This window comes from Meles meles, chromosome 3 (genome assembly GCF_922984935.1).
Source record: "Meles meles chromosome 3, mMelMel3.1 paternal haplotype, whole genome shotgun sequence".
Classification (NCBI taxonomy): domain Eukaryota; kingdom Metazoa; phylum Chordata; class Mammalia; order Carnivora; family Mustelidae; genus Meles; species Meles meles.
In genome coordinates this window covers 155733021-155760700 of record NC_060068.1, presented here as the reverse complement: position 1 = coordinate 155760700, position 27680 = coordinate 155733021, and the positions used below count along the sequence as shown (strand labels likewise).

General features: G+C 38.8%; 3 protein-coding genes across 4 annotated transcripts in view; all 3 read right to left on the bottom strand.

Annotated features, from left to right (window-relative positions):
• Nucleotides 1-25201, bottom strand: part of LOC123939131 (UDP-glucuronosyltransferase 3A1-like) — a 79436-nt gene extending 54235 nt beyond the window's left edge. The window contains exon 1 of the mRNA XM_046001076.1: nucleotides 25190-25201. The gene's annotated coding sequence lies outside the window, so the exon portion shown is untranslated. The remainder of the gene's footprint in view (nucleotides 1-25189) is intronic.
• Nucleotides 1-27680, bottom strand: part of LOC123939132 (UDP-glucuronosyltransferase 3A2-like) — a 41332-nt gene extending 13652 nt beyond the window's left edge. The window contains exons 1-6 of one of the 2 annotated variants that reach the window (XM_046001077.1): nucleotides 27584-27680; nucleotides 25190-25291; nucleotides 13761-13766; nucleotides 8789-8886; nucleotides 6229-6265; nucleotides 5305-5810 (exon numbers count right to left, since the gene is read on the bottom strand). In XM_046001077.1, the coding sequence (XP_045857033.1) occupies nucleotides 5305-5810; nucleotides 6229-6265; nucleotides 8789-8886; nucleotides 13761-13766; nucleotides 25190-25291; nucleotides 27584-27680 (846 nt within the window). The remainder of the gene's footprint in view (nucleotides 1-5304; nucleotides 5811-6228; nucleotides 6266-8788; nucleotides 8887-13760; nucleotides 13767-25189; nucleotides 25292-27583) is intronic. The other variant, XM_046001079.1, reaches the window with a different exon arrangement.
• LOC123939130 (pumilio homolog 3-like) lies at nucleotides 1404-3425 on the bottom strand. Its single transcript, XM_046001074.1, is given in 3 exon segments — nucleotides 1404-2180; nucleotides 2182-2581; nucleotides 2584-3425. Coding segments are annotated over 3 exon segments (1938 nt in total). The 5' UTR covers nucleotides 3347-3425; the 3' UTR covers nucleotides 1404-1405.

The following is a 27680-nucleotide window of genomic DNA, read 5'->3' as shown; positions in this document are numbered from 1 at the left end:
GTTGAAACAGCACCTCCTCCTACTTCCCCACCATCTTGACTCCCCCCGCCCCATTGTGTTTTTAATTTCACATTCTTCTGTGAATTGTTTATATAGAAGACTGGTTCTATACATTAAACTTGTATCTTGTGACATTGCACTAATTGCTTACTAAAGTTACAGGAATTTTTACTTCTTTTTTTCTTTTTCAGATTTTTGTATTGGACCATCATGTCATCTGTGAACAAAAGCAGTTTTATTGATCCCTTCCTAATCTATATGCCTATTAGTCCTTTTTCTATTATTTCCCTAGGACCTCCATCATGAGGCAAAAAGGAGCTAGTAAGAGGACATGCTTATCTTGTACCTGACTGGTTGTCCTTTCATTTTCTATATAAGGCCCTTTGATACAGAGCAGGTTTTAATCCTGATGAAGTCCTATTTATCTACTTGTTACTTTGTTACTCATGCTTTCCATGTCACATCTACAAATTCATTAGCAAATACAATCCATGCAGATCTACGCCTTTCCTTTCTTCTGAGATTTTTATGGCTCTTAGTTCTTTATTTAGGCCATTGATCCATTTTGAGTTAATTCAGTATGTGGTGTGAGGAAGCCTGAAATACCTTCTCTTTCCTGTGAAAACCCAGCAGGATCAACATCATTTGCTAAAAGGACCATTCTTTCCTACCTTGAATGGTTTGGGCACCCTCGTCAAAAATGAATTGGTCACAGATGTATGAGTTATTGAACTGTGGTCTTTTTCATATTGTTTTGGCTATTCAGGGTCTCTTATGTTACCACATGAATTTGAAAATTGGCTTTTTCATTTCTATAAAAAGAAGCGGCCATTGAGCTATTGATAAGGATTAGATCAAATCTGTAGATCACTTTGAGTAGTAGTGTTCTCTTAACAAGATTAAGTATCACACTCTATGGTCTGGAGATGTCTTTCTATTCATTTAGGTCTCCCAGAATTTCCTTCAGCAAATTTGTAGTGCCCCGTGTACATGTCTTTCAACTCCTCAGTTTAATTGGATCCTATTGTAAATAGAATAGTTTACTTAATTTCATTTACAGATCGCTCATAGCTGCTGTATGGAAACACAGCTCATAATTGCACATTGATATTTTCCCATGCAATTTTACTGGACTCATTTATTACATCTAGTAGTTTCTTTCTGGTGTATGAATTCTTTGGGATTTTCTCTATAGAGAATTATCTCATATGAAAATCAAACTATTTCTACATTGTCCAATTTGGATGCTTTTTTTTTTTAGAAATTGTTTTATAAATAGACTCATACAAAAAAGAAACATATACAGAGCACCCAGATTCCCAGGGAGGTAGACCCGAGCACTTCTTGTCCACACTGGGGAAAGAGGACAGGAAAAACGATTCTCTCTTGTTCTTAACTGTGTCCACTATGCAGCCAGTTTTTCAAGTAGCATTTCTACTCCTTTGCTGGAGTTTTTGTTTTTCTCCAATGTGGGAATGAGGCCCTTCAGTCCAGCCTTGACTTTCTGCACAACTTCTTGATCGGAACTCTGGAAAAGGCTAGACAGGACAATCGCCCCATGGTTTACACTAGCCCAGGTCTTCAAGTTCTTCACACCAACATGCTCGACAAGTGTTTTTGCAAAACAACCTTCTCTTCCGCTTTTCTTCATCTTCTCATCTTATTCTATTAACCATTTCAGAACGAGGTGTCCTGCAGGATGCTCCGCAACATGCAGCTCTCCATCCTTGCCACCGGGATGGAGCTCGGCTGCTGCCAAGCTGGCAACGGCATTCATGGCAGGCTGAATGTCTCCAGTGGCCCCTCCCAGAATGTTGACCACCAACACACACGCAGACTTATCCGACACCAGTTCTCGGGCGTGTCCTTGCAGGTAGCTTAACAAAGCAGGAGAGATGGCCTCTAACAGCTCACGTCGGCAGGTCGCTCTATCTTTCTTACTGTGTGCGTTGCCATCTCCTTTCTGCAGAACCTCAATGATCTCTCGCACCGTATGTGCAGGGTCTCTGGGGCTCAGTAAATACAACAGGACCTTCCTTCCGTATTTGTCATTTACTATGTTGGGCAAAGAACTAATAATTTCTGATATGATTATCTGCTTCACAAGCTTAGTATCATCGATACAATCAAATGCCGCCAATAAGACCAAATGGGAGTACTGGCCATTGGCCACATTTTCAATATGTCTTCATTGTTTTCACAATCACTCTCCTGTCCTTGGGCGTGCCGTGCCACAGGCAGTGCATGGCCACTCTAGCGCCATCGTGTGTGTGCGCCAGGTAGATCACGGCTTCGCGGATGGCTTCGATCGTTTCTGATCTTAGCTTTGGGGGCGCATACGTGAAAAAGTCCAGGAATACTTTGTGCACCAGTGAGTGCTTAATCACAGCTTCCTTTTGGGCCATTGGAGTTAGAATCTGCTTCATTTTATCTATGATAAGGTGTAGTTTTTCTGGTTGTACCTCTAATACTTTGTCCAGGGTGGCATGACCTGCTGACTTGTAAAGCTGGAACGTGTTGCCGTAGAGCTCCTCGGCCAGCATGTTCCTCTGCTCCAAGATGGCCTTGTCGTTGTAGGCTACTCCACGATGGCGAACGCCTCCGCGTGCCGCAGCATCTTCCTCACGTAGCCTTTGAAACTGCTCATGATCGCTGTGATCTGTGGCTTACTCCCATACATGAGGAATTTCTTCACAATATTGCTGGAATACTTAGCTTTACTTAACTGGACCAAATCATCTCGCAGTTCTTCAAACGCCTGTTTTCGCTGCTCTTCAGTCCCGTACTGAATGTAACACTGGATCGCGCGTGTGGAATCGTGCGCAAACGCGATGGTTTTAATTTTCCCTTGAGTCAACTTCTGCAAATCACTCATCAATTTCACTCTCTTTTCTTTGTCACAGTCTTTTCTTCGTAAGATCTCCCAAATCTGTTTCGCCCGAACAACGTCATAGTTGGTTTTGTCACTGAGTTGCCTGCTTTGCTTTAGTTCTTTCTTCTGCTTTTTAAAGTCGTCCCATTTAGGTTTCTTGGCCGCTGATTCATCACTTTTACCATCTGTCTGGAATATTCTCTTCCTGTTGAATTTATTTGCCTGCTGGAATTTGTTCTTTGGTGTTTTATCCCCTTGCTGCTTATTTCTGAACTGCTTGACACCTTTTTTCCCAGGTTTTATGGCACATTTCTCAAAGTTCTTAGATGTGATTTTAGGTCCACCTTCCTTGCCAGCTTTCCTTGGAAACGTCTTTGACAAGCCAGAATCATTGTTTTTATGAACTCTGTTTTTTTCTTGTGATGTCTTTGCACCTTTTCCTGTGAATTTTTTTTTCCCTTTAACTTCCATCATAGCAGTTCGCACACGTGGGGCCCAGGCAGGCGTGGGGCCGAGGCCGGTGCGAGGACACGCTGCGCGGCGCCACTTCCGCTTCCTCGACTTGCTCCTTGGATGCTTTTTCTTGTCCTTTTTTTTTTGTTTTTGTCTACTTGCTCTATCAAGGACATATTTGAATAGCAGTGATGGGAGGGCATCTCAGACTACTGATCTTAGGCAGCACAATTGCAGTCTATCATAATGAATGTTATGCAGAGAGTGTCCCATAGACTCTTTATCATGTTCAAGAAGTACCTTTTTACCCCAGCTCTGTATTTTTATCATGAAATGGAGTTAGTTTTGTCAAAAATCTTTTCTGCACCTCTTGACATGATTTTTTTCTTCCCTTCATTCTAATGACATGTTGTATTACATTGACTGATTTTGTTATTTTATAAAATACCCGTTATCTTCTGCAAAGTTATGACATAGTCTGTTTTGTATGGCATTAATTAGTATATAACCACCCATAGATGATTCTTTTTTCCCCTAGATGATTCTTAAGAAGTTTCTGATTAAATCCTCTAAAAATGAGTGCTAATACACTTTTGTCAATTCTTCAAAACATTCGTTTCTTCTTCCTCTGCATTGTTTGGTTGTCCCCAGCTCACAGCCTTTACTCTATTGTCTTATCTGGCTCTATTTTGACTCCATCCAACACTACACCAAAGATCTACCAGCCAAGAGACCATTTAAAATCAGCTTTGCTGTCTTTTGATAATTACAAGATTAATGTAAATCTATAACTTAAAATTGAAAAGAATAGAGCATGCATGACATTGGAATAAGAAGCTCCATGCTCTCACTTCCCAAAAGAAATATTAAAATATATATATTTAAAGAACTAAAGATGAACTGTACCCTATGTGAATGTGTAACCAGTCTCACTGAAGACAGCAAATAGCTTTGAAAACACCATCTGATCAGAATCCCTACCCCAGCATTGGATATTCACATGAACAAGAATAAAATCTACCCTCACCTTACACCATACAAAAAACTCAACTCAAAATGGATTAAAGATTTAAATGTAAGACCTGAAACTACAAAGCTCTTAGAAGAAAACATAGGGGAAAACTTTCATGGTGTTGGTCTTAGCAACGATTTCACAATGATTAGCACAATGCAAAAGAAAATGAAATACCAAATTCAAAATGAACAAACACCAAAACAAACAACAACCATAAAACTAATTATGACTACATTAAACTAAACTAAAAAGCGTCTGCATGGGTAAAAGAAAAAATCAACAGAGTAACAGACAACCTACAGAATAGAAAATAACTACAAACTATTGCTGATAAGAGATTAATCTGTTATTATATATATATGTATATATATAATATGTATATATATAATGGAATACTACTTACTGCTTACTCTTCAAGAAAGAAATTTTCCAATATGAGAAAACGAATCTTAGGGAAATTATGCTAAGTGGCAAAAGCCAGAATACAAATACTGCATGAATTAACTTATAGAAAGCATCAAATATAGTCATATTTTAGAATCAAAAGTGGGAGTTGGTTTGCAAGGGTAGGGAATGTGAGGGAAAAGGGTAGTTGTTATTCTATGGAGGAAGAGTTTCAGGTAAGCAAGATGAATAATATCTTATAGATGTGAGGTACACATGATACCAACAGTAAATAATTATGCTTTGTACTGTTAAAAATTTGATAAGGGTGTAGATCTCACATTGTGTTTTTACCACAATAAAATCAAATTTGAAATAGAATCAAATACAAAAAATAGACTAGAAAAATATAAAAATAAATATATATTTATAGTAAAATATAAAATAAAATAAATATATATATCCTCATTGTTGTCTTTCTCACACTACATCACTCCAGTTCCTACTGGCAGGGGAGCCACCAGTTCTGCACTGAAGAGCTCTCCGTGAAGTCCATATTGAGAGCTAAGGTTTCACTTACTTGTGGTACTGGTTTAACAGGTCTCACCATTAAGCCTCCAACATACACAGTGTTGGGAAGTAGAGGCCGAGCAAACTCAAGGGCAAAGTCAGAGTTAACAAACCACAGCTCTGCTTTCTTTAGAAGATGAGACAGAACTGGCCTTGAACCTTCTGGAAAATGTTCCTTGATGGTATTGTCAAATATAGACTGGATTTGCCGTTGCTTCATGGAAAAACCAAAGAACCTCAACAAATTCTTCAGTCTGCCCCAGAAGTCCATGTGGTCAGTTAGAAAGGAACGGAATACTGGAACATAAGACACAGGGCTTGGTAGCCCAAGGTCCAAAGTGCTAAACTGGGTGGGAATAATTGCCACAAATGGCTTCCCAAGCTTCTCAGCAACCAGGAAAGAACAGAAGTCAAATGCTTCAATGAATATCAGGTCAAAGTTCTCATTTTTCAAGGAATCCATGATATCACCTCTCTTTAGCAAATCACTGCATTGGATTCCCAGTTGTTCCATTAACTTAAAAAATTTGTCAGGTGTTTCTCTGTAAAAAAAATTAATGGCAAATATTCATTGGAGCTGTAATTTCACAAAGCTTAAGAGAATCTTTGACTCAAAGAAAATATCCCAGGTAAGTAAGATCATATCTGGCATCAGTCCACATAATTTACCAGTGTCTAATGAATACTCTCTCTCGTCACTCTGCTCTGGGTGTTTCTGCTTCTTTTTTTTTTTTTTTTTTAAGATTTTATTTATTTGACAGAGAGAGATCACAAGTAGGCAGAGAGGCAGGCAGAGAGAGAGGAAGGGAATCAGGCTCCCCGCTGAGCAGAGAGCCCCACGTGGGGCTCGATCTCAGGACCCTGAGATCATGACCTGAGCTGAAGGCAGAGGCTTAACCCACTGAGCCACCCAGGTGCCCCTGGGTGTTTCTGCTTCTTAAAATGTTCTCACTTCCTCCCCTCCCCTTTCTCTGGCCAATCCATACATATGCACTAGTAAAGATAATTCATGGTCCTTCTAGTTGGTCTTTTTGTTTTGGTTTACTTTGTTCTTTTTAAGGTCATCCTACATCGAAAACATGCTCTGTCACTAGTAGATCTCAGAGTCCCGTGTCTAGCTGATACATTCTGTGATGTCCTGTTGAAGTTAATTTGTTTCATTTGTTCTGTTGAAGTTTCATAGTAACATCTTACAAGTGACTATCCTGTTTCCTAACCAAACTGTGGAAATAATTTCATGGCATCAATATTCATGATGTAGCCCATTTATTTGAAACTGGGTATATCCTAAATTTGACAGATTGCCTCATATAAGGAACATTCTGACAGTAGTATTAGAATCTAAATTTTAAGCTGAACATGAGATTTATCTCTTCCTACCTAAAGAGATTAACATTTTTAAACAAACAAAAATAAAAGCCTATTCAAAGCTAATTATTATCCTTCCATTTCATGCCAGCTGGAGTATTTACAAAAGTTCATGCTAAAATTTTACCACTATCTATTAAGACTCTTGTCTATGGCACTATTCCAGGAATTATTCTCTCAATGTTTTTCCATCAGTGTCTGCAAGGAATATGACCTTTTTTATACAGCATATGGGTGATAGATGAGAATATTCTTTATGAGAGGTTACAGGCCAGGTGCTTTGGAGACCCATGGGCCTCCTAGTTGAATGAAGGACTGAGAGAACCAAGGCCCAGCAAATCTGTAACCTGTGTAACATTCTACCCTACCAGCCCACTTAAAGAAGGACCATAGGTGAGAGCTTATTAGCAATATGCAGATATACCTGGGATTTAAAATCATCTTCATGTGACAACAGGTGATTAGCTGAAATTATTCTCTCTTACATTATAAAAGTTTTTATATAAAGAAATATTGGTTAATATTGTTGAAAATTCAAGATATGAAGTACAAATTCTTCAAAAGTAGAGCATTACTTATATTGGAAATTAAGTTAATCCATTGAAGAAATACAGGAAAGCACTGTGCTTCACATTTTATACCATATTTAACATGTGTGTAAAACTGGTCTCTAAAATAATCAAGTGAGGGAGAAGAGACAAGACATAGTTTTATTTATTTTTTTAAAGATTTTATTTATTTATTTGAGAGAGAGCAAGTAAGAGAGAGCATGAGTGTGTGTACCTGGGTGGCTCAGTGGGTTAAAGCCTCTGCCTTCAGCTCAGCTCATGATCCCAGGGTCCTGGGATCGAGCCTTGCATCTGGCTCTCTGCTCAGCAGGGAGTCTGCTTCCTCCCTTCTCTCTCTCTGCCTGTCTCTCTGCCTACTTGTGATCTGTCTGTCAAATAAATAAATAAAATCTTTAAAAAGAGAGAGAGAGAGAGAGCATGAGAGGGTAGAAGGTCAAGGGAGAAGCAGATTCCCTGCAGAGCTGGGAGCCCAATGCAGGACTCATTCCTGGGACTCTGGGATCATGACCTGAGCTGAAGGCAGTTGCTTAACCAACTGAGCCACCCAGGTGCCCTAGACATATAATTTTAAAACATGTGAATAACAACACAAGATGAAGTAGACAAATTTTCAAAGGAAAACTTTAGATCAGATCTCTTATAGATGAGAGAATTTGGTCTTCTAGTCTGACTAAGGAAAAGGGATTTATGGAAAAAGCCAGATTTTAGAACCATCCTGTAGCAAATAGAATTTCTATGGAAAGAAGAGAGATAGAGATGAGGCCACTGTATTAACCCGGCAAGGAATGAATTTGTGCCTTTTCCTTATAACTTGATATTTCCCAGGTAATGAAAACATCTCTCGGGTTACTCACTCATTTTATATCACTAAGATACTTGGTTTTTCAAATGAGTTTAAAAGACAGTGGTTCAAGGTATTAAAAAAACAATATTCAGGGGTGCCTGGGTGGCTCAGTGGGTTAAGCCTCTGCCTTGGGCTCTGGTCATGATCTCAGGATCCTGGATCGAGCTTCACATCAGGCTCTCTGCTCAGCTGGGAGCCCGCATTCCCCTCTCTCTCTGCCTGCCTCTCTGCTTACTTTTGATCTCTCTCTTTCTCTGTCAAATAAATTTAAAAATCTTTAAAAAAACAATATTCATAAGCATCTTTCTATTCTTGAATTTATGTGAGGATAGGGGAGGATAAATAAGTATTACATGATGGGCCTCACTTACCTACCAACAATGAGAAATTTAAATTGTCTAAACCACCTCTTTATTGTACAGAGTATGAAAACAAATATCTAGGTCAAATGTTGCCTGGAACATCCAGAAGGAACAGTTCCCTCACTATATGGAAATACATACATACTTGCAGTGGAATAGCAACAGTACAAAGACTGAAGATTGGGAGTGCAAAACTCATCTACTCCATCCATCCACTGCCATCATCATTGATCTCCCCATCCATCCACTCATCCATCTAGACATGCAAGTATCCATGCATGCAACCATTCATTTCTATCACTAAAGTGGCAAGTGTTTCATTCAAAGAATAAAACAAATTACCTGCCAAGCAAAGCTTCTGTCAAAGAAATCAAAAAGTTTCTTAAATTCTTTTCTATGATTATCAGATGGAAGCCAACTGATAACTTTGTATGAAATGTTTTTATTTTCTAAAAAGAAATAAAAATTAAAAATAGCACACCAATAAGGAAATTTTTAATTATACCATACAGCCCTAATTAACATTGACATGATGATATCATGTTTGTTAATTCCAAGGATTGTGTATATATTCAAATGTTTGCTTTTTGAACGTTGGTTTGGTTTGGTTTTTCTGCTTTCTCAATTCTTCAATCATGCAACCTGCTAAATTTTATTGAGAACCATATAATGATACAGTCACTTTTATTCATTTTAAAGTACCAGAAGTTTCTCTTTAAAGTTCGCACTTAAAGGTATAACTAGTCACCATTTTATAGGTGAGAAAGGAGTACCAGATAATTGGTCCAGAGTATACATATAGTGAATGGTACACTTCATATCTAAATACATATTTTATCCCAGCTTCCCAGGCATTTCCCATCTACAAAAAGAAATCATTTTCATTAAAATTAAAAGTGATACATGCACAGGTTTTTCACCCTGCCAAAAAAATTACCAAACTTAGATTTAAAAAAGCAGTCTTCTGCAGTCCAACTTCACATCCTGGAATTTCTCCCATCAGTCATGTGTAAAAAAAGTCTGACACCATTTTGAAGTTGGACTGATGACAGTTTTCAAGCTCTATCTCCCCCTTAACCTTCTGGAACATAACTTGGCAAACAGAGAAGAAAGCCTCAACATGTCATCTCTTAAGTGAGGAGGAGTTTCAAGCCAAGCAAGCCAGACCCAAGTAGGGAAATCCTTACCTCACCCTACTCAGAAGCTTCCATAATTGGCACTAGGGGACAAAAATATGGTCAAATAATCTTCAACAAGGCAGGAAAAAATATACAGTGGAAAAAAGACAGTCTCTTCAATAAATGGTGCTGGGAAAATTGGACAGCTATATGTAGAAGAATGAAACTCGACCATTCTCTTACACCATACACAAAGATAAACTCGAAATGGATAAAAGACCTCAACATGAGACAGGAATCCATCAGAATCCTAGAGGAGAACATAGGCAGTAACCTCTTCGATATCAGCCACAACAACTTCTTTCAAGATATGTCTCCAATTGAGAGGACCGTGTGGTTCTTCTCTCTTCTTTAATTGATTTGTTCTATCACATTGATTGATTGGCGAATGTTGAACCAACCTTGCAACCCAGGGATGAATCCCACCTGGTCATGGTGGATAATCTTTTTAATGCGCTGCTGGATCCTGTTTGCTAGGATCTTGTTGAGAATCTTTGCATCCATATTCATCAGTGATATTGGTCTGAAATTCTCCTTTTTGGTAGGGTCTTTGCCTGGTTTGGGGATCAGGGTAATGCTGGCTTCATAAAAAGAGTCTGGAAGTTTTCCTTCTGCTTCAATTTTTTGGAACAGCTTCAGGAGAATTGTTGTTATTTCTTCTTTGAAAGTTTGGTAGAATTCCCCAGGGAATCCGTCAGGTCCTGGGCTCTTGTTTTTTGGGAGGTTTTTGATTACTGCTTCAATCTTGTTACTAGATATCAGTCTATCGAGGTTGTCAATTTCTTCCTGGTTCAATTTTGGGAGTTTGTAGTTTTCCAGGAATGCATCCATTTCATCTAGGTTGCTTAGCTTATTGGCATATAACTGTTGGTAATGATTTCTGATGATTGTTTCTATTTCCTTGGTGTTAGTTGTGATCTCTCCCTTTTCATTCATAATTTTATTAATTTGGGCTTTCTCTCTTCTCTTTTGGATTAGTGTGGCCAATGGTTTATCGATCTTATTGATTCTTTCAAAAAAACCAGCTTCTAGTTTCATTGATACGTTCTACTGTATCTCTCGTTTCTACCTCATTGATCTCTGCTCTAATCTTGATTATTTCCCTTCTTGCATGTGGAGTTGGTTTGATTTGTTGTTGATTCTCCAGTTCTTTAAGGTGTAGAGACAGCTGGTGTATTCTACATTTTTCAAATTTTCTTTTTAAGATTTTATTTATTTATTTGACAGAGAGAGATCACAAGTAGGCAGAGAGGCAGGCAGAGAGAGAGAGGAGGAAGCAGACTCCCTGCCAATCAGAGAGCCCGATGCGGGACTCGATCCCAGGACCCTGAGATCATGACCTGAGCCGAAGGCAGCGGCTTAAACCACTGAGCCACCCAGGAGCCCCTACATTTTTCAAATTTTTTGAGGGAGGCTTGGATAGCTATGTATTTCCCCCTTAGAACTGCCTTTGCTGTATCCCATAGGTTTTGGACCGAAGTGTCTTCATTCTCATTGGTTTCCATGAATTGTTTAAGTTCTTCTTTGATCTCCTGGTTGATCCAAGCATTCTTAAGCAAGGTGGTATTTAGCTTCCAGGTGTTTGAGTTCCTTCTGAACTTTTCCTTGTGATTGAGTTCCAGGTTCAAAGCATTGTGATCTGAGAATATGCAGGGAATGATGTCAGTCTTTTGGTATCGGGGTATCGGTTGAGTCCTGCTTTGTGACCCAGTATGTGGTCCTATTCTGGAGAAGGTTCCATGTGCACTTGATAAGAATGAGTATTCTGTTGTTTTAGGGTGGAATGTTCTGTATATGTTGATGAGGTCCATCTGGTCCAATGTTTCATTCAATGCTCTTATTTCTTTATTAATTTTCTGCTTCGATGATCTGTCTATTTCTGAGAGAGGCATATTAAGATCTCTTACTATTATTGTATTCATATCAATATGACTCTTTATCTTGATTAATAGTTTTCTTATGTAATTGGCTGCTTCCATATTGGGGGCATAAATATTCACAATTGTTAGATCATCTTGGCGGATAGTCCCTTTAAGAATTATGTAGTGTCCTTCTGTATCTCTGACTACAGTCTTTAGTTTAAAATCTAATTTATCTGATATGAGAATCGCTACCCCAGCCTTCTTTTGAGGCCCATTGGCATGAAAGATGCTTCTCCATCCCTTCACTTTCAGTCTGGGTGTATCCTTAGGTTCAAAATGGGTCTCTTGTAGGCAACATATGGATGGGTCCTGTCGTTTTATCCAATCTGCAACCCTGTGTCATTTTATGGCCGCATTTAGGCCATTCACATTGAGAGTGATTATTGAGCGATAGGTTTTTATTGACATCGTTTTGCCTTTGAAGTCTTTCTGTCTGTAGATTGTTTCTATATTTCTGTTCAATGATATTCTTAGGATTTTTTTCTCTTTTATAGGACCCCCCCTTAAAATTTCCTGCAGTGTTGGCTTGGTGGTTGCATAGTCTTTTAAGCCTTGCTGGTCTTGGAAACTCTTTATGTCTCCATCCATTTTGACAAAATCCAGCATCCGTTCCTGATGAAAACGCTTCAAAGTATAGGGATAGAGGGAACATTCCTGAACTTCATAAAATCTATCTATGAAAGACCCACAGCAAATAACATCCTCAATGGGAAAAAGCTCACAGCCTTCCCGTTGAGATCAGGAACACAACAAGGATGCCCACTCTCACCACTCTTGTTCAACATAGTATTAGAAGTCCTAGCAACAGCAATCAGACAACAAAGAGAAATAAAAGGTATCCAAATTGGCAAGGAAGAAGTCAAACTCTCTCTCTTCACCGATGACATGATTCTTTATATGGAAAACCCCAAAGACTCCACCCCCAAACTACTAGAACTCATACAGCAATTCAGTAACGTGGCAGGATACAAAGTCAATGTACAGAAATCAGTGGCTTTCTTATACACTAACAATGAAAATACAGAAAGGGAAATTAGAGAATCGATTCCATTTACTAGAGCACCAAGAGCCATAAGATACCTGGGAATAAACCTAACCAAAGTGGTAAAGGATCTGTACTCGAAGAACTACAGAACACTCATGAAAGAAATTGAAGAAGACACAAAAAGATGGAAGACCATTCCATGCTCTTGGATCAGAAGAATAAACATTGTTAAAATGTCTATACTGCCTAGAGCAATCTATACTTTTAATGCCATTCCAATCAAAAATCCACTGGTATTTTTCTAAACAATTTTTTTTTTTTAGATTTTTATTTATTTATTTGACAGAGAGAGATCACAAGTAGGCAGAGAGGCAGGCAGAGAGAGTGAGAGGGAAGCAGGCTCCCTGCCAAGCAGAGAGCCCGATGCGGGACTCGATCCCAGGACCCTGAGATCATGACCTGAGCCGAAGACAGCGGCTTAAACCACTGAGCCACCCAGGCGCCCTCCACTGGTATTTTTCAAAGAGCTGGAGCAAATTATCCTAAAATTTGTATGGAATCAGAAGAGACCCCAAATTGCTAAGGAAATGTTGAAAAACAAAAACAAATCTGGCGGCATCATGTTACCTGATTTCAAGCTTTACTACAAAGCTGTGATCATGAAGACAGCATGGTACTGGCATAAAAACAGACACATAGACCAGTGGAAAGAGTAGAGAGTCCAGATATGGACCTTCAACTCTATGGTCAAATAATCTTCGACAAAACAGGAAAAAATATACAGTGGAAAAAAGAGAGTGTCTTCAATAAAATGGTGCTAGGGAAATTGGACAGCTATATGTAGAAGAATGAAGTTTGACCATTCTGTTATCTATTTTTATTTTTATTTTTTTGAACTTCTTTTTATTCCCTTTGTCCCTCCCACGATTTGGGGTCTCTTCTGATTTGGTTATAGCGCATTTTCCTGGGGTCTTTGCTACCCTTTTAGTATTTTATTTCCTCCTTCATATACTCTTATCTGGACAAAATGACAGGGCAGCAAAACTCACCACAAAAAAAAGAACAAGAGGCAGTACCGAAGCCTAGGGACCTCATCAATACAGACATTGGTAAGATGTCCGATCTAGAGTTCAGAATGATGATTCTCAAGGTTTGAGCCAGGCTCGAAAAAGGCATGGAAGATATTAGAGAAACCCTCTCTGGAGAAATAAAAACACTTTCTGGAAAAATAAAAGAACTAAATTCTAACCAAGTCGAAATCAAAAAAGCTATTAATGAGGTGTAATCAAAAATGGAGGCTCTCACTGCTGCAATATATGAGGCAGAAGAAAGAAATAGTGATATAGAAGACCAAATGACAGAATAAAAAGTTGAGCAAAAGAGGAACAAACAGCTACTGAACCACAAGGGGAGAATTGGAGAGATAAGTGACACCATAAGACAAAACAACATTAGAATAATTGGGATTCCAGAAGAAGAAGAGAGAGGGGGAGCAGAAGGTATATTAGAGAGAATTATTATAGAGAATTTCCCTATTATGGCAAAGGGAACAAGCATCAAAATCCAGGAGGTGCAGAGAACCCCGTCACCTAATAGTAAAATTTATAGGTCTTAGCAATAAAGAGAAAATCCTGAAAACAGCCCAGGACAAGAAGTCTGTAACATACAATGGAAATAATTAGATTGGCAGCAGACTTATCCACAGAGACCTGGCAGGCCAGAAAGAACTGGCATGATATATTCAGAGTACTAAATGAGAAAAACATGCAGCCAAGAATACTATATCCAGCTAGGCTATCATTGAAAATACAAGGAGAGATAAAAAGCTTCCAGGACAAACAAAAACTGAAAGAATTTGCAAACACCAAACCAGCTCTACAGGAAATATTGAAAGGGGTCCTCTAAGCAAAGAGAGAGCCTAAAAGTAGTAGATCAGAAAGGAACAGAGACAATATACAGTAACAGTCACCTTACAGGCAATAAAATGGCATGAAATTCATATCTCTCAATAGTTACCCTGAATGTTAATGGGCTAAATGTCCCAATCAAAAGACACAGGGTATCAGAATGGATAAAAAAACAAAACCCATCAATATGTTGCCTACAAGAAACTCATTTTAGACCTGAAGACACCACCAGATTTAAAGTGAGGGGGTGGAAAACAATTTACCATGCTAATGGACATCAGAAGAAAGCTGGGGTGCAATCCTTATATCAGATCAATTAGATTTTAAGTGAAAGACTATAATAGGAGATGAGGAAGGACACTATATCATACTCAAAGGGTCTGTCCAACAAGAAGATCTAACAATTTTAAACATCTATGCCCCTAACATGGGAGCAGCCAACTATATAAACCAATTAATAACAAAATCAAAGAAACACATCAATAATAATACAATAATAGTAGGGGACTTTAACACTCCCCTCACTGAAATGGACAGATCATCCAAGCAAAAGATCAACAAGGAAATAAAGGCCTTAAATGACACTGGACCAGATGGACATCACAGATACATTTAGAACATTTCATCCCAAAGCAACAGAACACACATTCTTCTCTAGTGCACATGGAACATTCTCCAGAATAGATCACATCCTGGGTCGTAAATCAGGTCTCAACCAGTATCAAAAGATTGGGATCATTCCCTGCATATTCTCAGATCACAATGTTCTGAAGCTAGAACTCAATCACAAGAGGAAATTTAGAAAGAACCCAAATACATAGAGACTAAACAGCATCCTTCTAAAGAATGAATAGGTCAACCCGGAAATTAAAGAAGAATTGAAAAAAATCATTGAAACAAATGATAATGAAAACACAATGGTTCAAAATCTGTGGGACACAGCAATGGCAGTCCTGAGAGGAAAATACATAGTGGTACAAGACTTTCTAAAGAAACAAGGAAGGTCTCAAATACACAACCTAACGCTCCACCTAATGGAGCTAAAGAAAGAACAACAAAGAAAGCCTAAACCCAGAAGAAGAAGAGAAATCATAAAGATCAGAGAAGAAATCAATGAAATAGAAACCAATAAAAATAATAGAACAAATCAACGAAACTAGGAGCTGGTTCTTTGAAAGAATGAATAAGATTGATAAACCCCTGGCCAGACTTATCAAAAAGAAAAGAGAAAGGACCCAAATAAATAAAATCACGAATGAAAGAGGAGAGATCACAACCAACACCAAAGAAAAACAAACAATTATAAAAACATACTATGAGCAACTCTATGCCAACAAATTTGACAATCTGGAAGAAATGGATGCATTCCTAGAGTCATATAAACTGCCACAACTGAACCAGGAAGAAATAGAAAACCTGAACAGACCCATAACCAGTAAGGAGATTGAAACAGACATCAACAATCTCCAAACAAACAAAAGCCCAGGGCCTGACGGCTTCCCAGGGGAATTCTACCAAACATTTAAAGAACTAATTCCTATTCTCCTGAAACTGTTCCAAAATAGAAATGGAAGGAAAACTTCCAAACTCATCTTATGAGGCCAGCATCACCTTGATCCCAAAACCAGACAAGGATCCCATCAAAAAAGAGAATTACAGACCAATATCCTTGATCAACACAGATGCGAAAATTCTCACCAAAATACTAGTCAGTAAGATTCAACAATACATTAAAAGGATTATTTACCATGACCAAGTGGGATTTATTCCAGGGCTGCAAGGTTAGTTCAACATCCACAAATCAATCAATGTGATACAACACATTAATAAAAGAAAGAACAAGAACCCTGTGATACTCTCAATGGATGCTGAAAAAGCATTTGACAAAGTACAGCATCCCTTACTGATCAAAACTCTTCAAAGTGTATGAATAAACATTGTTAAAATGTCTATACTGCCTAGAGCAATCTATGCTTTTAATGCCATTCTGATCAAAATTCCACTGGTATTTTTCAAAGAGCTGGAGCAAATAATCCTAAAATTTGTATGGAATCAGAAAATACCCCGAATTGCTAAGGAAATGTTGAAAAAGAAAAACAAAACTGGTGGCATCACATTACCTGATTTCAAGCTTTACAACAAAGCTGTGATCACCAAGACAGTGCGGTACTGGCATAAAAACAGACACATAGACCAGTGGAACAGAGTGGAGAGCCCAGATATGGACTCTCAACTCTATGGTCAAATAATCTTCGACAAAATGGGAAAAAATATACAATGGAAAAAAGACAGTCTCTTCAATAAATAGTGCTGGGAAAACTGGACAGCTATGTGTAGAAGAATGAAACTCGACCATTCTCTTACACCGTACTCAAAGATAAACTCGAAATGGATAAAAGACCTCAACGTGAGACAGGAATCCATCAGAATCCTAGAGGAGAACATAGGCAGTAACCTCTTCGATATCAGCCACAGCAACTTCTTTCAAGATATGTCTCCAAAGGCCAAGGAAACAAAAGTGAAAATGAACTTTTGGGACTTCATCAAGATCAAAAGCTTCTGCACAGCAAAGGAAACAGTCAACAAAACAAAAAGGCAACCCACGGAATGGGAGAAAATATTTGCAAATGACAGTACAGACGAAAGGTTGATATCCAAGATCTATAAAGAACTTCTCAAACTCAACACACACAAAACAGATAATCATATCAAAAAATGGGCAGAAGATATGAACAGACACTTCTCCAATGAAGACATACAAATGGCTATCTGACACATGAAAAAATGCTCATCATCACTAGCCATCAGGGAGATTCAAATTAAAACCACATTGAGATATCACCTTACACCAGTTAGAATGGCCAAAATTAGCAAGACAGGAAACAACGTGTGTTGGAGAGGTTGTGGAGAAAGGGGAACCCTCTTACACTGTTGGTGGGAATGCAAGTTGGTGCAGCCACTTTGGAGAACAGTGTGGAGATTCCTGAAGAAATTAAAAATAGAACTTTCCTATGACCCTGCAATTGCACTGCTGGGTATTTACCCCAAAGATACAGATGTAGTGAAAAGAAGAGCCATCTGTATCCCAATGTTTATAGCAGCAATGGCCACGGTCGCAAACTGTGGAAAGAACCAAGATGCCCTTCAACAGATGAATGTATAAGGAAGATGTGGTACATATACATGATGGAGTATCATGCCTCCATCAGAAAGGATGAATACCCAACTTTTGTAGCAACATGGATGGGACTGGAAGAGATTACGCTGAACGAAATAAGACAAGCAGAGAGAGTCAAGTATCATAATAAGTTTCACTTATTTGTGGAGCATAACAAATAACATGGAGGACATGGGGAGATGGAGAGGAGAAGGGAGTTGTGGGAAATTGAAGGGGAGATGAATCATGAGACACTATGGACTCTGAAAAACAACCTGAGGGTTTTGAAGGGGCAGAGGGTGGGAGGTTGGGGAACGAGGTGGAGGGTAACAGAGAGGGCACGTATTGCATGGAGCACTGGGTATTGTGCAAAAACAATGAGTACTGTTATGCTGAAAATAAATAAATAAATAAAAAACCTCTTCAAAGTGTATGGATAGAGGGCACATTCCTCAATATTATTAAAGCCATCTATGAAAAACCCACCGCAAATATCATCCTCAATAGAGAAAAACTGAAAGGTTTTCTGCTAAGGTCAGGAACCCGGCAGGGATGTCCACTATCACCACTGCTCTTCAACATAGTACTAGAAGTCCTAGCCTCAGCAATCAGACAACAAAAAGAAATTAAAGGCACACCAATCAGCAAAGAAGTCAAACTTTCACTCTTTGCAGATGATATGATACTACATGTGGAAAACCCAAAAGACTCCATTCCAAAACTGCTAGAACTTGTACAGGAATTTAGTAAAGTGTCAGGATATAAAAATCAATGCATAGAAATCAGTTGCATTTCTCTACACCAACAAAAGACAGAAGAAAAAGAAATTAAGGAGTCAATCCCATTTACAACTGCACCCAAAACTATAAGATATCTAGGAATAAACCTGACCAAGGAGGCTAAGAATTTATACTCAGAAAACTATAAAGTACTCATGAAAGAAATAGAGGAAGACACAAAGAAATGGAAAAATGTCCCATGCTCATGGACTGGAAGAACAAATATTGTGAAAATGTCTACGCTACCTAAAGCAATCTACACATTTAATGCAATCCCTATCAAAATCCCACCCATTTTTTTTCAAAGAAATGGAACAAATAATCCTCAGATTTATACAGAACCAGAAAAGACCTCGAATAGCCAAAGGAATATTGAAAAAGAAAGCCAACATTGGTGGCATCACAATTCCGGACTTCAAGCTCTATTACAAAGCTGTCATCATCAAGACAGTATGGTACTGGCACAAAAACAGACACATCAATCAATGTAACAGAACAGAGATCCCAGAAATAGACCCTCAACTCTATGGTCAACTAATCTTCAATAAAGCAGAAAGAATGTTCAATGGAAAAAAGACAGCATTTCAATAAATGGTGTTAGGAAAATTGGACAGCCACATGCTAGAAAAATGAAATTGGACCATTTCCTTACACCACACATGAAAATAACTCAAAATGGATGAAGGACCTCAATGTGAGAAAGGAATCCATCAAAATCCTTGAGGAGAACACAGGCAACAATCTCTTCGACCTCAGCCACAGCAAATTCTTCCTAGAAACATCGCCAAAGGCAAAGGAAGCAAGGGCAGAAATGAGCTCTTGGGATTTCATCAAGATCAAAAGCTTTTGCACAGCAAAGGAAACAGTTAACAAAACCAAAAGACAACTGACAGAATGGGAGAAGATATTTGCAAATGACATATCAGATAAAGGGCTAGTGTCCAAAATCTATAAAGAACTTAGCAAACTCAACACCCAAAGAACAAATAATCCAATCAAGAAATGGGCAGAGAACATGAACAGACATTTCTGCAAAGAAGACATCCAGATGGCCAACAGACACATGAAAAAGTTCTCCACATTACCAGCATCAGGGAAATACAAATCAAAACCACAGTGAGATATCACCTCACGCCAGTCAGAATGGCTAAAATTAACAAATCAGTAAATGACAGATTCTGGCAAGGATGCGGAGAAAGGGGAACCCTCCTACAGTGTTGGTGGGAATGCAAGCTGGTGCAACCACTCTGGAAAACAGCATGAAGATTCCTCAAAAAGTTGAAAATAGAACTACCCTATCAATTGCACTACTGGGTATTTACCCTAAGATACAAACGTAGTGATCTGAAGGGGAATGTGCACCCAAATTTTATAGCAGCAATGTCTGCAATAGCCAAACTATGGAAAGAATCTAGATGTCCATCAACAGATGAATGGATAAAGAAGATGTGGTATATATACAGAATGGAATACTATGCAGCCATCAAAAGAAATGAAATCTTGCCTGTTGTGATGATGTGGATGGAACTAGAGGGTATTGTGCTTAGTGAAATAAGTCAATCAGAGAAAGACAACTATCATATGATCTCCCTGATATGAGGAAGTAGAGACGCAACATGGGGGGTTTGGGGGTTAGGGAAGGAAAAAATGAAACAAGATGGGATTGGGAGGGAGACAAACCATAAATGACTCTTAATCTCACAAAACAAACTGAGAGATGGTGGGGGGAGGGGCAGAGGGGGGGGTCGGGTTATGAACATTGTGGAGGGTATGTGCTATGGTGAGTGCTGTGAAGTGTGTAAACCTGGCGATTCACAGATCTGTACCCCTGGGGATAAAAATACATTATATGTTTATTAAAAAATTAAAAACAAAAAAATTAAAAATAAATAAAAAATAAAAAGGAAGTTATCATATCAATACCTATTCTTCTACTTTAAGACACTGGGGAAGAAAGTGTACTAAAGCTAAAACAGAAGGTAAAATTGACAAAGATTGGGGGAAACTAATAAAATTGGAAATAGAAAACCAACAGAAGTCAATGAAAGCAGAGTCAGTTCTTTGAAAAGATCCAGAACATTTACAAACAAGAAAGATACAAATTATTAGGAACACAGATGAAAGAAGGAACACCACTAATGACCACACAGAAATGAAAAGGGCTATAGGAGAACAGGTGATATGGACAAATTCTTAGAGACTGAAACTACCAAAGTTAACTTAAAGAAGAAAAAGACATTCCAAAGAGACCTATAAAGATGAAAGGTTATTACATTTGGGTAAAGAGCACAGAAACTCTTGCCACATAGATATCCAAAATATACCTGAAGGTTACACATGTGTCTCCATACACCAAAGACACAACGCACAGCATGAAGCAAGACTCCTTATCCTCTACAGATTTTCAGACATTACTGATCATGACCAAGGCACTGCTTCATTTCTCCACATGCACAACACCGGTCTTTTGAAAAAGACATTCAGTGAAACATTCAACTCCCTCACCAGCCTCAGGCAGCAGCCCTCACCAGCCTCAGGCAGCAGGTCTCATAAAATGCCATAATGACTTTCTTATAAAAGATCCAACTGAAATAAATGAAACAGGACGTTCTCATTATCAGTCAAACATGAAGTGAAACACCCATTCCAGTCCCACCACTGACCACCATAAAAGCCCCAAAGCATCCTCTTTTCCCTGCTCTCTCAATGTGTGTTTGGACCAGATTGAGATTTTCTTTACTCTCTCCATGAAGCCTGATTATGTTCTTAATAAGCCATCATATTTTTAAATATTTTATGTTTAAGTAATCTCTGCATCCAAAGTGGGGGCTCAAACCCACAACCCCAAGATTGAACGTTTCATGCTCTACCGACTGAGTGAGCCAGGAGCCCCTAATAAACCACTTTATAGCCTCTTTGTGTGTATACAAGGCTATAAATCTCAACATCCAAATCTAACTTTGGGGTGTGTAGAAGTTAGAAATCAACAATAGTCTTTCAGGGTGCCTACAACAATTTCAGAAGAAACAATAGTTTTACCCAAACTCTTCCAGAAAAGTGAAAGAGGAATACTACCCAATTCATTCTGTCAGGAAACTATTGCACTGATAACATTGCCAAAAAAAAGAAAGAAAGAAATCCCAAGAAAATTAGAGAACCATGGAACCACATGGACATGGATATAAAATTTCAACCAAAATTGAACAAATTACATAAAAATTACATAAAAGAGAAAACACATTGAGACTAAGTGGAATTCGTTCCCAGAATGCAAGGTTAATTTAACATGTGTAAATCAGTGTCATTCATTATTTTGACAAAATAAGCAAAAAAAAAATCATATATTCATACCAACACATGTCACAGAAGCATGAAATTACACTTCACCAACTTAAATATTCTGCTCTTCCAAAGGTACTGCTAAGAGAGTGAAAGATAAGTCATGGACTGGAAAGAATATTTGCATATTTATATCTAATAAAATACTTATATCCAAAATATCTGAAGACTCAATAATAAGAACAAATAACCCAATTTATGAATGGCAAATTTGGAAAACAGTTACCAGTAAAGATATATGAATGACAAATAAGTACATGAAAAAAATGTACAGCATCATTAGTGATAAAGGAAATGCACATGAAAACCACCATGACACACAACTAAACACTTACACAGTGGTGATTAAAAATGAAAAGACTAACCATATCAAGTATTGACAAGGATATGGTGTGCATAGAACTTGCAGTCACTTCTGCCATGAGAAGGCAGAATGTTACAGCCTCTTGGGAAATGGTGTGGCCATTTCTTCAAAAGTGAAATATACACCTAAAGTATGGTTCAGCTACTGCACTCCTACCAGTTAATCCACAAAAAAGATAATACGTGTTTATACACAGGCTGCGACACAACTCTTCACAGCAGGTTTATTTGTAGTAGCTCAAATAGGAGACACCCCTAATGCCCATCAACAAGGAACTAAATAAAAACATTGTGGTAATCCATACATAGAACACTATTCAGCAATAAAAGTGAATGAACTATGCATACACACATTATAAATGAATCACAAAATACTTTTTACTGAGTTCAATAAACCAAAATCTGAGGCAGCATAATTATGATCCAATTTCTATAAAATCTACATGATACAATCTAACTTATGGTGACATATTAGGGATCGATAGGCAATGGGAATGGAAAGGTGGGAGAGCTGGGAGGGGAGACTGCAGAAGGACATTAGACATCTTCTGATGAGGAACAGATATATTTGTTATCTTGATGATGTTGATAGTTTTACAGGTATAAATACATACATATGCTACCATATGTATATATCCAAAGATAACAAATTGCAAATATTATTTCAATACAATGGTTTAAATAATGAAGATAAGGAACTTCAATCTGTGCCCACAAGAAGATGACAGGACCATATTGAAATTCTTTACTAAATAAAACCAGACCAAACACATGCTAAAATGGTTTTTAGACATTGCACCCCAGATAGTACAGGATATTCGTGGACAGCTGGAGAAAACTTCCAAGATATAGCTCGTGGAGGAGATACCCAGATCTGGCCTGCCATTTTCCTGAGGGAGCACATCAGATTTGGGGGAGGACATGGCAGCTGGAACTCACAGGGCAGAATACCAGTATACCACAAGAGAGCTATGGGGAGAGAAAGCTCTTCGGTTGGGGTCTTCCTGAGAACAGTCAGTGAAGACATGGGAATAAACTACCCAAGGCACCATAAAGAATGAAACAGAACAAAACCCATAGGTTATACAGAGCCTCTTCTCAAGCTACGACTCAGCCTTGACAGTTAATGAAGATCTAAGGAAAGCTCCCCGATCAGCTAGATAAAGGTGCATTTTGATCTAACTTCTGTAAATTTCTCTCAATAGGATCTAAAATTCAGAGGAAAATAATGGTTGTAATTTATTAAACTCTATAAACCCCAGCAAGAAGAAACTGACCTCCCCTTGGTAACAGAAGACTAAGATACTGGGTTTTTTAACTCCCAGGGCTAAAGTGAGCACTGCTTCATAGATAACTAAGGAGCCCATGAGTCTAATCAAAGCTTGAATTTCAACATAGGGCTTCCTTACATCAGCTACTGATCTCCTCTCCTGCCTCCATACCCAAAGAAAGCTGGATTAAATTACTTCAAGGGGTGGAATTATCTGGTCAGGACAATATCCCGCCAGGCAGAAATGCACTTAAATGTTTGTAGGCAAGCCCCCTGAGAACCAAAGATGTAAGTGCACAGATCCCCAATACAAAGAAGACCTGTCATCTGGGGAATATCTACCTGGTAGAAGGAGAGGTACAACATCCTCTCTCAGGAAAAGGAAGAGTCAGAATTGCAGATAATTAAGTCCATTGGAAAGTGGCATCTTAAACTTGTGACTTCGGTTATTGATTAGAAAAATCCTATGTGTCAGCAATATAAAACATAGCTAACTGAGTTTTCCTGCAGTCATTTATCCATTAAAGTTGTTAATAAAAAGCCTGTGGGGAAGTTATCCAAGCAGGCAGTTAATGCAGGTTCTAAAGTTTCAATATTGAGTGTTCAATCGGGTCAACAAAAATAACCCAATCACATGTTTCTTTATTTGAAGACCTCCCCCAAGGTCTACTGCTGAAGAGAAAAGAAATAATCTATTTCAAAACCTCAGAAATCCCCAGTGAATGGTAAATATTGCAAGAAACTCTGGACTATTAAAACTTGGAACCAAGAATAAGACTAAGAGAATCCATGGGTCCCCTGAATGGTTAGTAGTTTTGAGTGTGGGTATATTTGTCAAACAGGTAGAACGTCTACAGCTTTCAGCAGTTCCTCAATCTGTAGGAATCACCAAAATGAAACAATCATGGACTACAACTACCATGGTTGTCAGTCAAGGCAAATACACAATCAGACTGACAAACAAAGGGATGTGTATAGGAAGGATAGAAAGGATATCCAGTAAACAAAATAGAAGCCAATTTAGAAGGTGATTAAACTGTAACAGAGCCTGAAGTTCAACTCCAAATGTTCATAATTGATCATATTTGTGTTTATCAAAAATGATTAATTTGGGGTTTTTTTTAAAGTAAAGCTTCAACAATTCTGAATGAGAAACCTAGAGTTAAATTCCAGATCCACCCAAATCTATTATTAACCTGTTATGTGAACATGAACAAATCTTTTGAGTTCTTTGGTCCTCTATATTCCTGCCCAACAGAGAGACTTGACACGATTGATGAGCTTCATCTTAGCTACAAATTTTTTGGATTCAGAGACTCAAGAACACCTGACATCACTATACACAAGTCATGGACAGCCAGTGACTTCTCAGGAAAATAGGATCATCTCACTGATAGATTCTGATTCTGGGACATGGCCAAAAGACATCCTTTTAAGAAGCTTTCTTAAAGTTCTGGTCTCATAACAAGAGTGGAAAGTAACCTATATAAGAGGAAGAACAACTCTTCTTACAAAACAGAAGCTAGAAATATGACAGCACCCTTCTGTTCAATACAATTAAAGGCACACCACAGAGCAGCAGTTATCAAAATGATCATAATCATATATGGAGGTTTGCCTGAAATGAAGTAACCCCTAGGTAAGGGGGTAAACCATGGAGTTATGGCATGTGGGGTCCTGGTCTATAGATCCTATTATGATATCCAGCATGTAACATAAAAACAGACACACACAGATTTTTCCCCTTCTTTCAATATAGCTAGATTCAAAGAGATTTTGTGCTAAGCAGTGCTGTACAGAAGACACTGTCTCTCTGGGATAGAAGAATGAAATGATTCAAAAAAAAACATACCTGGGATTAAAAATTCTTCAATGTGAAGAAACATAGTGACATTATGACCATGATCTTGAAGAATCTCAGATACCTGGTCCAGCAGGAGATAATGGCTTCCACCTAGGAACAATATAAAATTTCATTTTTGTAAAGATGTGAGCAGAGAGTCTGAAATTGATGTGGAGGATAGGGATATGCAAGGTAAGGGGACAAAGTGTTGATGGTGATCCAAGGAAGATAAATTAGTTCAGTCCCCCTGTCTCACTTTGGGTATGCTCCAACAGAGATATCTCTATCTGGTCTGTCCAAATCTTGACCTGGGGCAATGCTCCATCAGATACTTCCTTTTGTGACTCATAGTCTCCATGTCAGTGTGATGCACTTCTCTGCTTGGGCCTTAAGGAGAGATCCTGATCCGAGGTACATACTGATTATAGCCAGACCTTAGGAGACACCATGCCCTAAAGAAATAACTGTACTGGAAATTAGAAACAGTGCTGTGTGGGGGATTGGGAAGGGTTCCTAGTAGACAGTCAGAGCTCTTTACAGAATCCTTCTCTCTGGAAATGCATGTTAGAGTGGGAACCAGACACATGGGAACATAAATATCAGTCCAAGAAATAGGATTTGAAGCAGAAGGAGGTAGACCCACCCTTTAGAATCAAAATCCTGGAGATTCAAATATATTTGGCAGGATGTTTCCAGTCAGGCCTGAAAATTGCTGAACATCAAATTAAGGCATTCAGGATAACTATGGACCCTTGGGTGGGACTACAGGATCCTGCACGTGACAGACTGGGGTATCACCCATCCTAAGACTCCTGAGATTCCAATGAATGAGAATTTTGATTTTCTGGGAGGTACAAGTTCTATCAATGCAATGATTTTCTAAAACCATGAGTGATCATGGGACCTCTTTTATTTTAGTCTATGGGTCTCAGAGACAGAGAAAGTCCTATTAGGAATAAAGGAATAGAAATTTTCCCACATTGAGAACTGGCCCACATTGTTAGCAAGATGAAGATTTCATGATGATTGGGTCAGCAGAGAGGGATGTAGGATTATCAGAGTGGTGTGTATCTGTGGAAATCACTCTAGTCTTTTATATCTGTGCTTGTCTTGCCTGAGGTAACAAGGATAATAGAAAACAAAAACCCCTACTCTCTCAGACTGCCTGATCTGGCTTCACATTTAATCCTTGGAAAGAAAGGACACAGGGGAGAAGCTATCCTACAGAGGCAGCCATTCCTGAGTTCTTGGTGAGCCTAGTGCATTCTGGGCCAGAGGTGGGGCTTCCAGAGTCTCCAAACCATACCTGCTCCCTCTCAGAGTCTGGAGGAGATGTGCTCTGAAGAGGTAAGGAAGTTTGTTTTCTTCTAGTTTTTGTTTTTTGCCACTATTTTAAAAAAATTGATTTAAAATAAAAATCAAGATTTTTAAAATACTGATTTTTAGGAATCCTTACTGTATAGAGTTTGGGCAAGAAGACAGGTTCAAGGTAAGAAACAGTGTGTAAAGTCCGAGTGTGTCCATCATGGAGGTCTGATGTGCTCTTGCAAAAGGCCCCTCATTTCCCCTGACCCTCAGAGTGCCTCTCAGGAAATAAAAAGAGTGATGCCCAATTAGATGAACTCAATGGTTTCTTAAAGTTCTAGGATCCCCAAATTCACAGGGATCTAAAAGTGATCATCAGAGCCCTCTATCCCTTCACACTGGATCCAAAAGAATCTTGAGGTAATTCTATCCTATGATGCCTCCTTATCCTGATAAATGTTCCTGTCCCCTTCTGTTGCCTTTGGAGGCAAAAATAAAGGAAATAAACCTGAGTTCACACAGAACTAACTGCTTCACTGCCTTTCAAAACCTTCCACCACCAAGGGTGAAAACAGAGAAGGGCTCCCAAGATCATTATCCTGGGGCCCCCTCCTCTGCCCTGTCAGTTCTCCAGGTGTCCTATTAATGACACATTCCCAATCTATACTGTTGCCCCCAAAAGCCCCCATCCTTGGCCTCCAAGAGCCTGAAACTGACCTCACCTTCCACTTTCTACCAGCATCTACTGCACACCCCCAGACTTCTAGGGTGTGCCTCTCAAAGTCCCTGCCTTCCCTAGAGTAGGTGTCTCAAGGTCTCCAGGTCAGCACTGGAACTAAATTCTGGCCCCAGCTATGCACAATGGGAATCACCTCCAGAGCAGATAAAAAGAGAGGAAAGGAAACTGGTTTTTTTTTTGTTTTTTGTTTGTTTTGTTTTTTTTTTGTCTCCAGACCCACTCCCTCTTCTCCCTAGTCTGGGACTAAGCCCTGTTTGGAAAACCATATGGAATGACACTCTGACCCAAGGCTGTCTGCCTGAGCCCTGGCTGAGGTGCCTAGGAAGCAGCTGTCTCTAATTCTCCTGCCAAGCACTCACCTAGGGAGGATGATACAGTCAGAATTTTGGCGGCCTCTGAGAGCAGGAACCCAGGCAGAAGGAAGGCAGCAAGCAGCAGTGTCCACTGCCCTGCCAT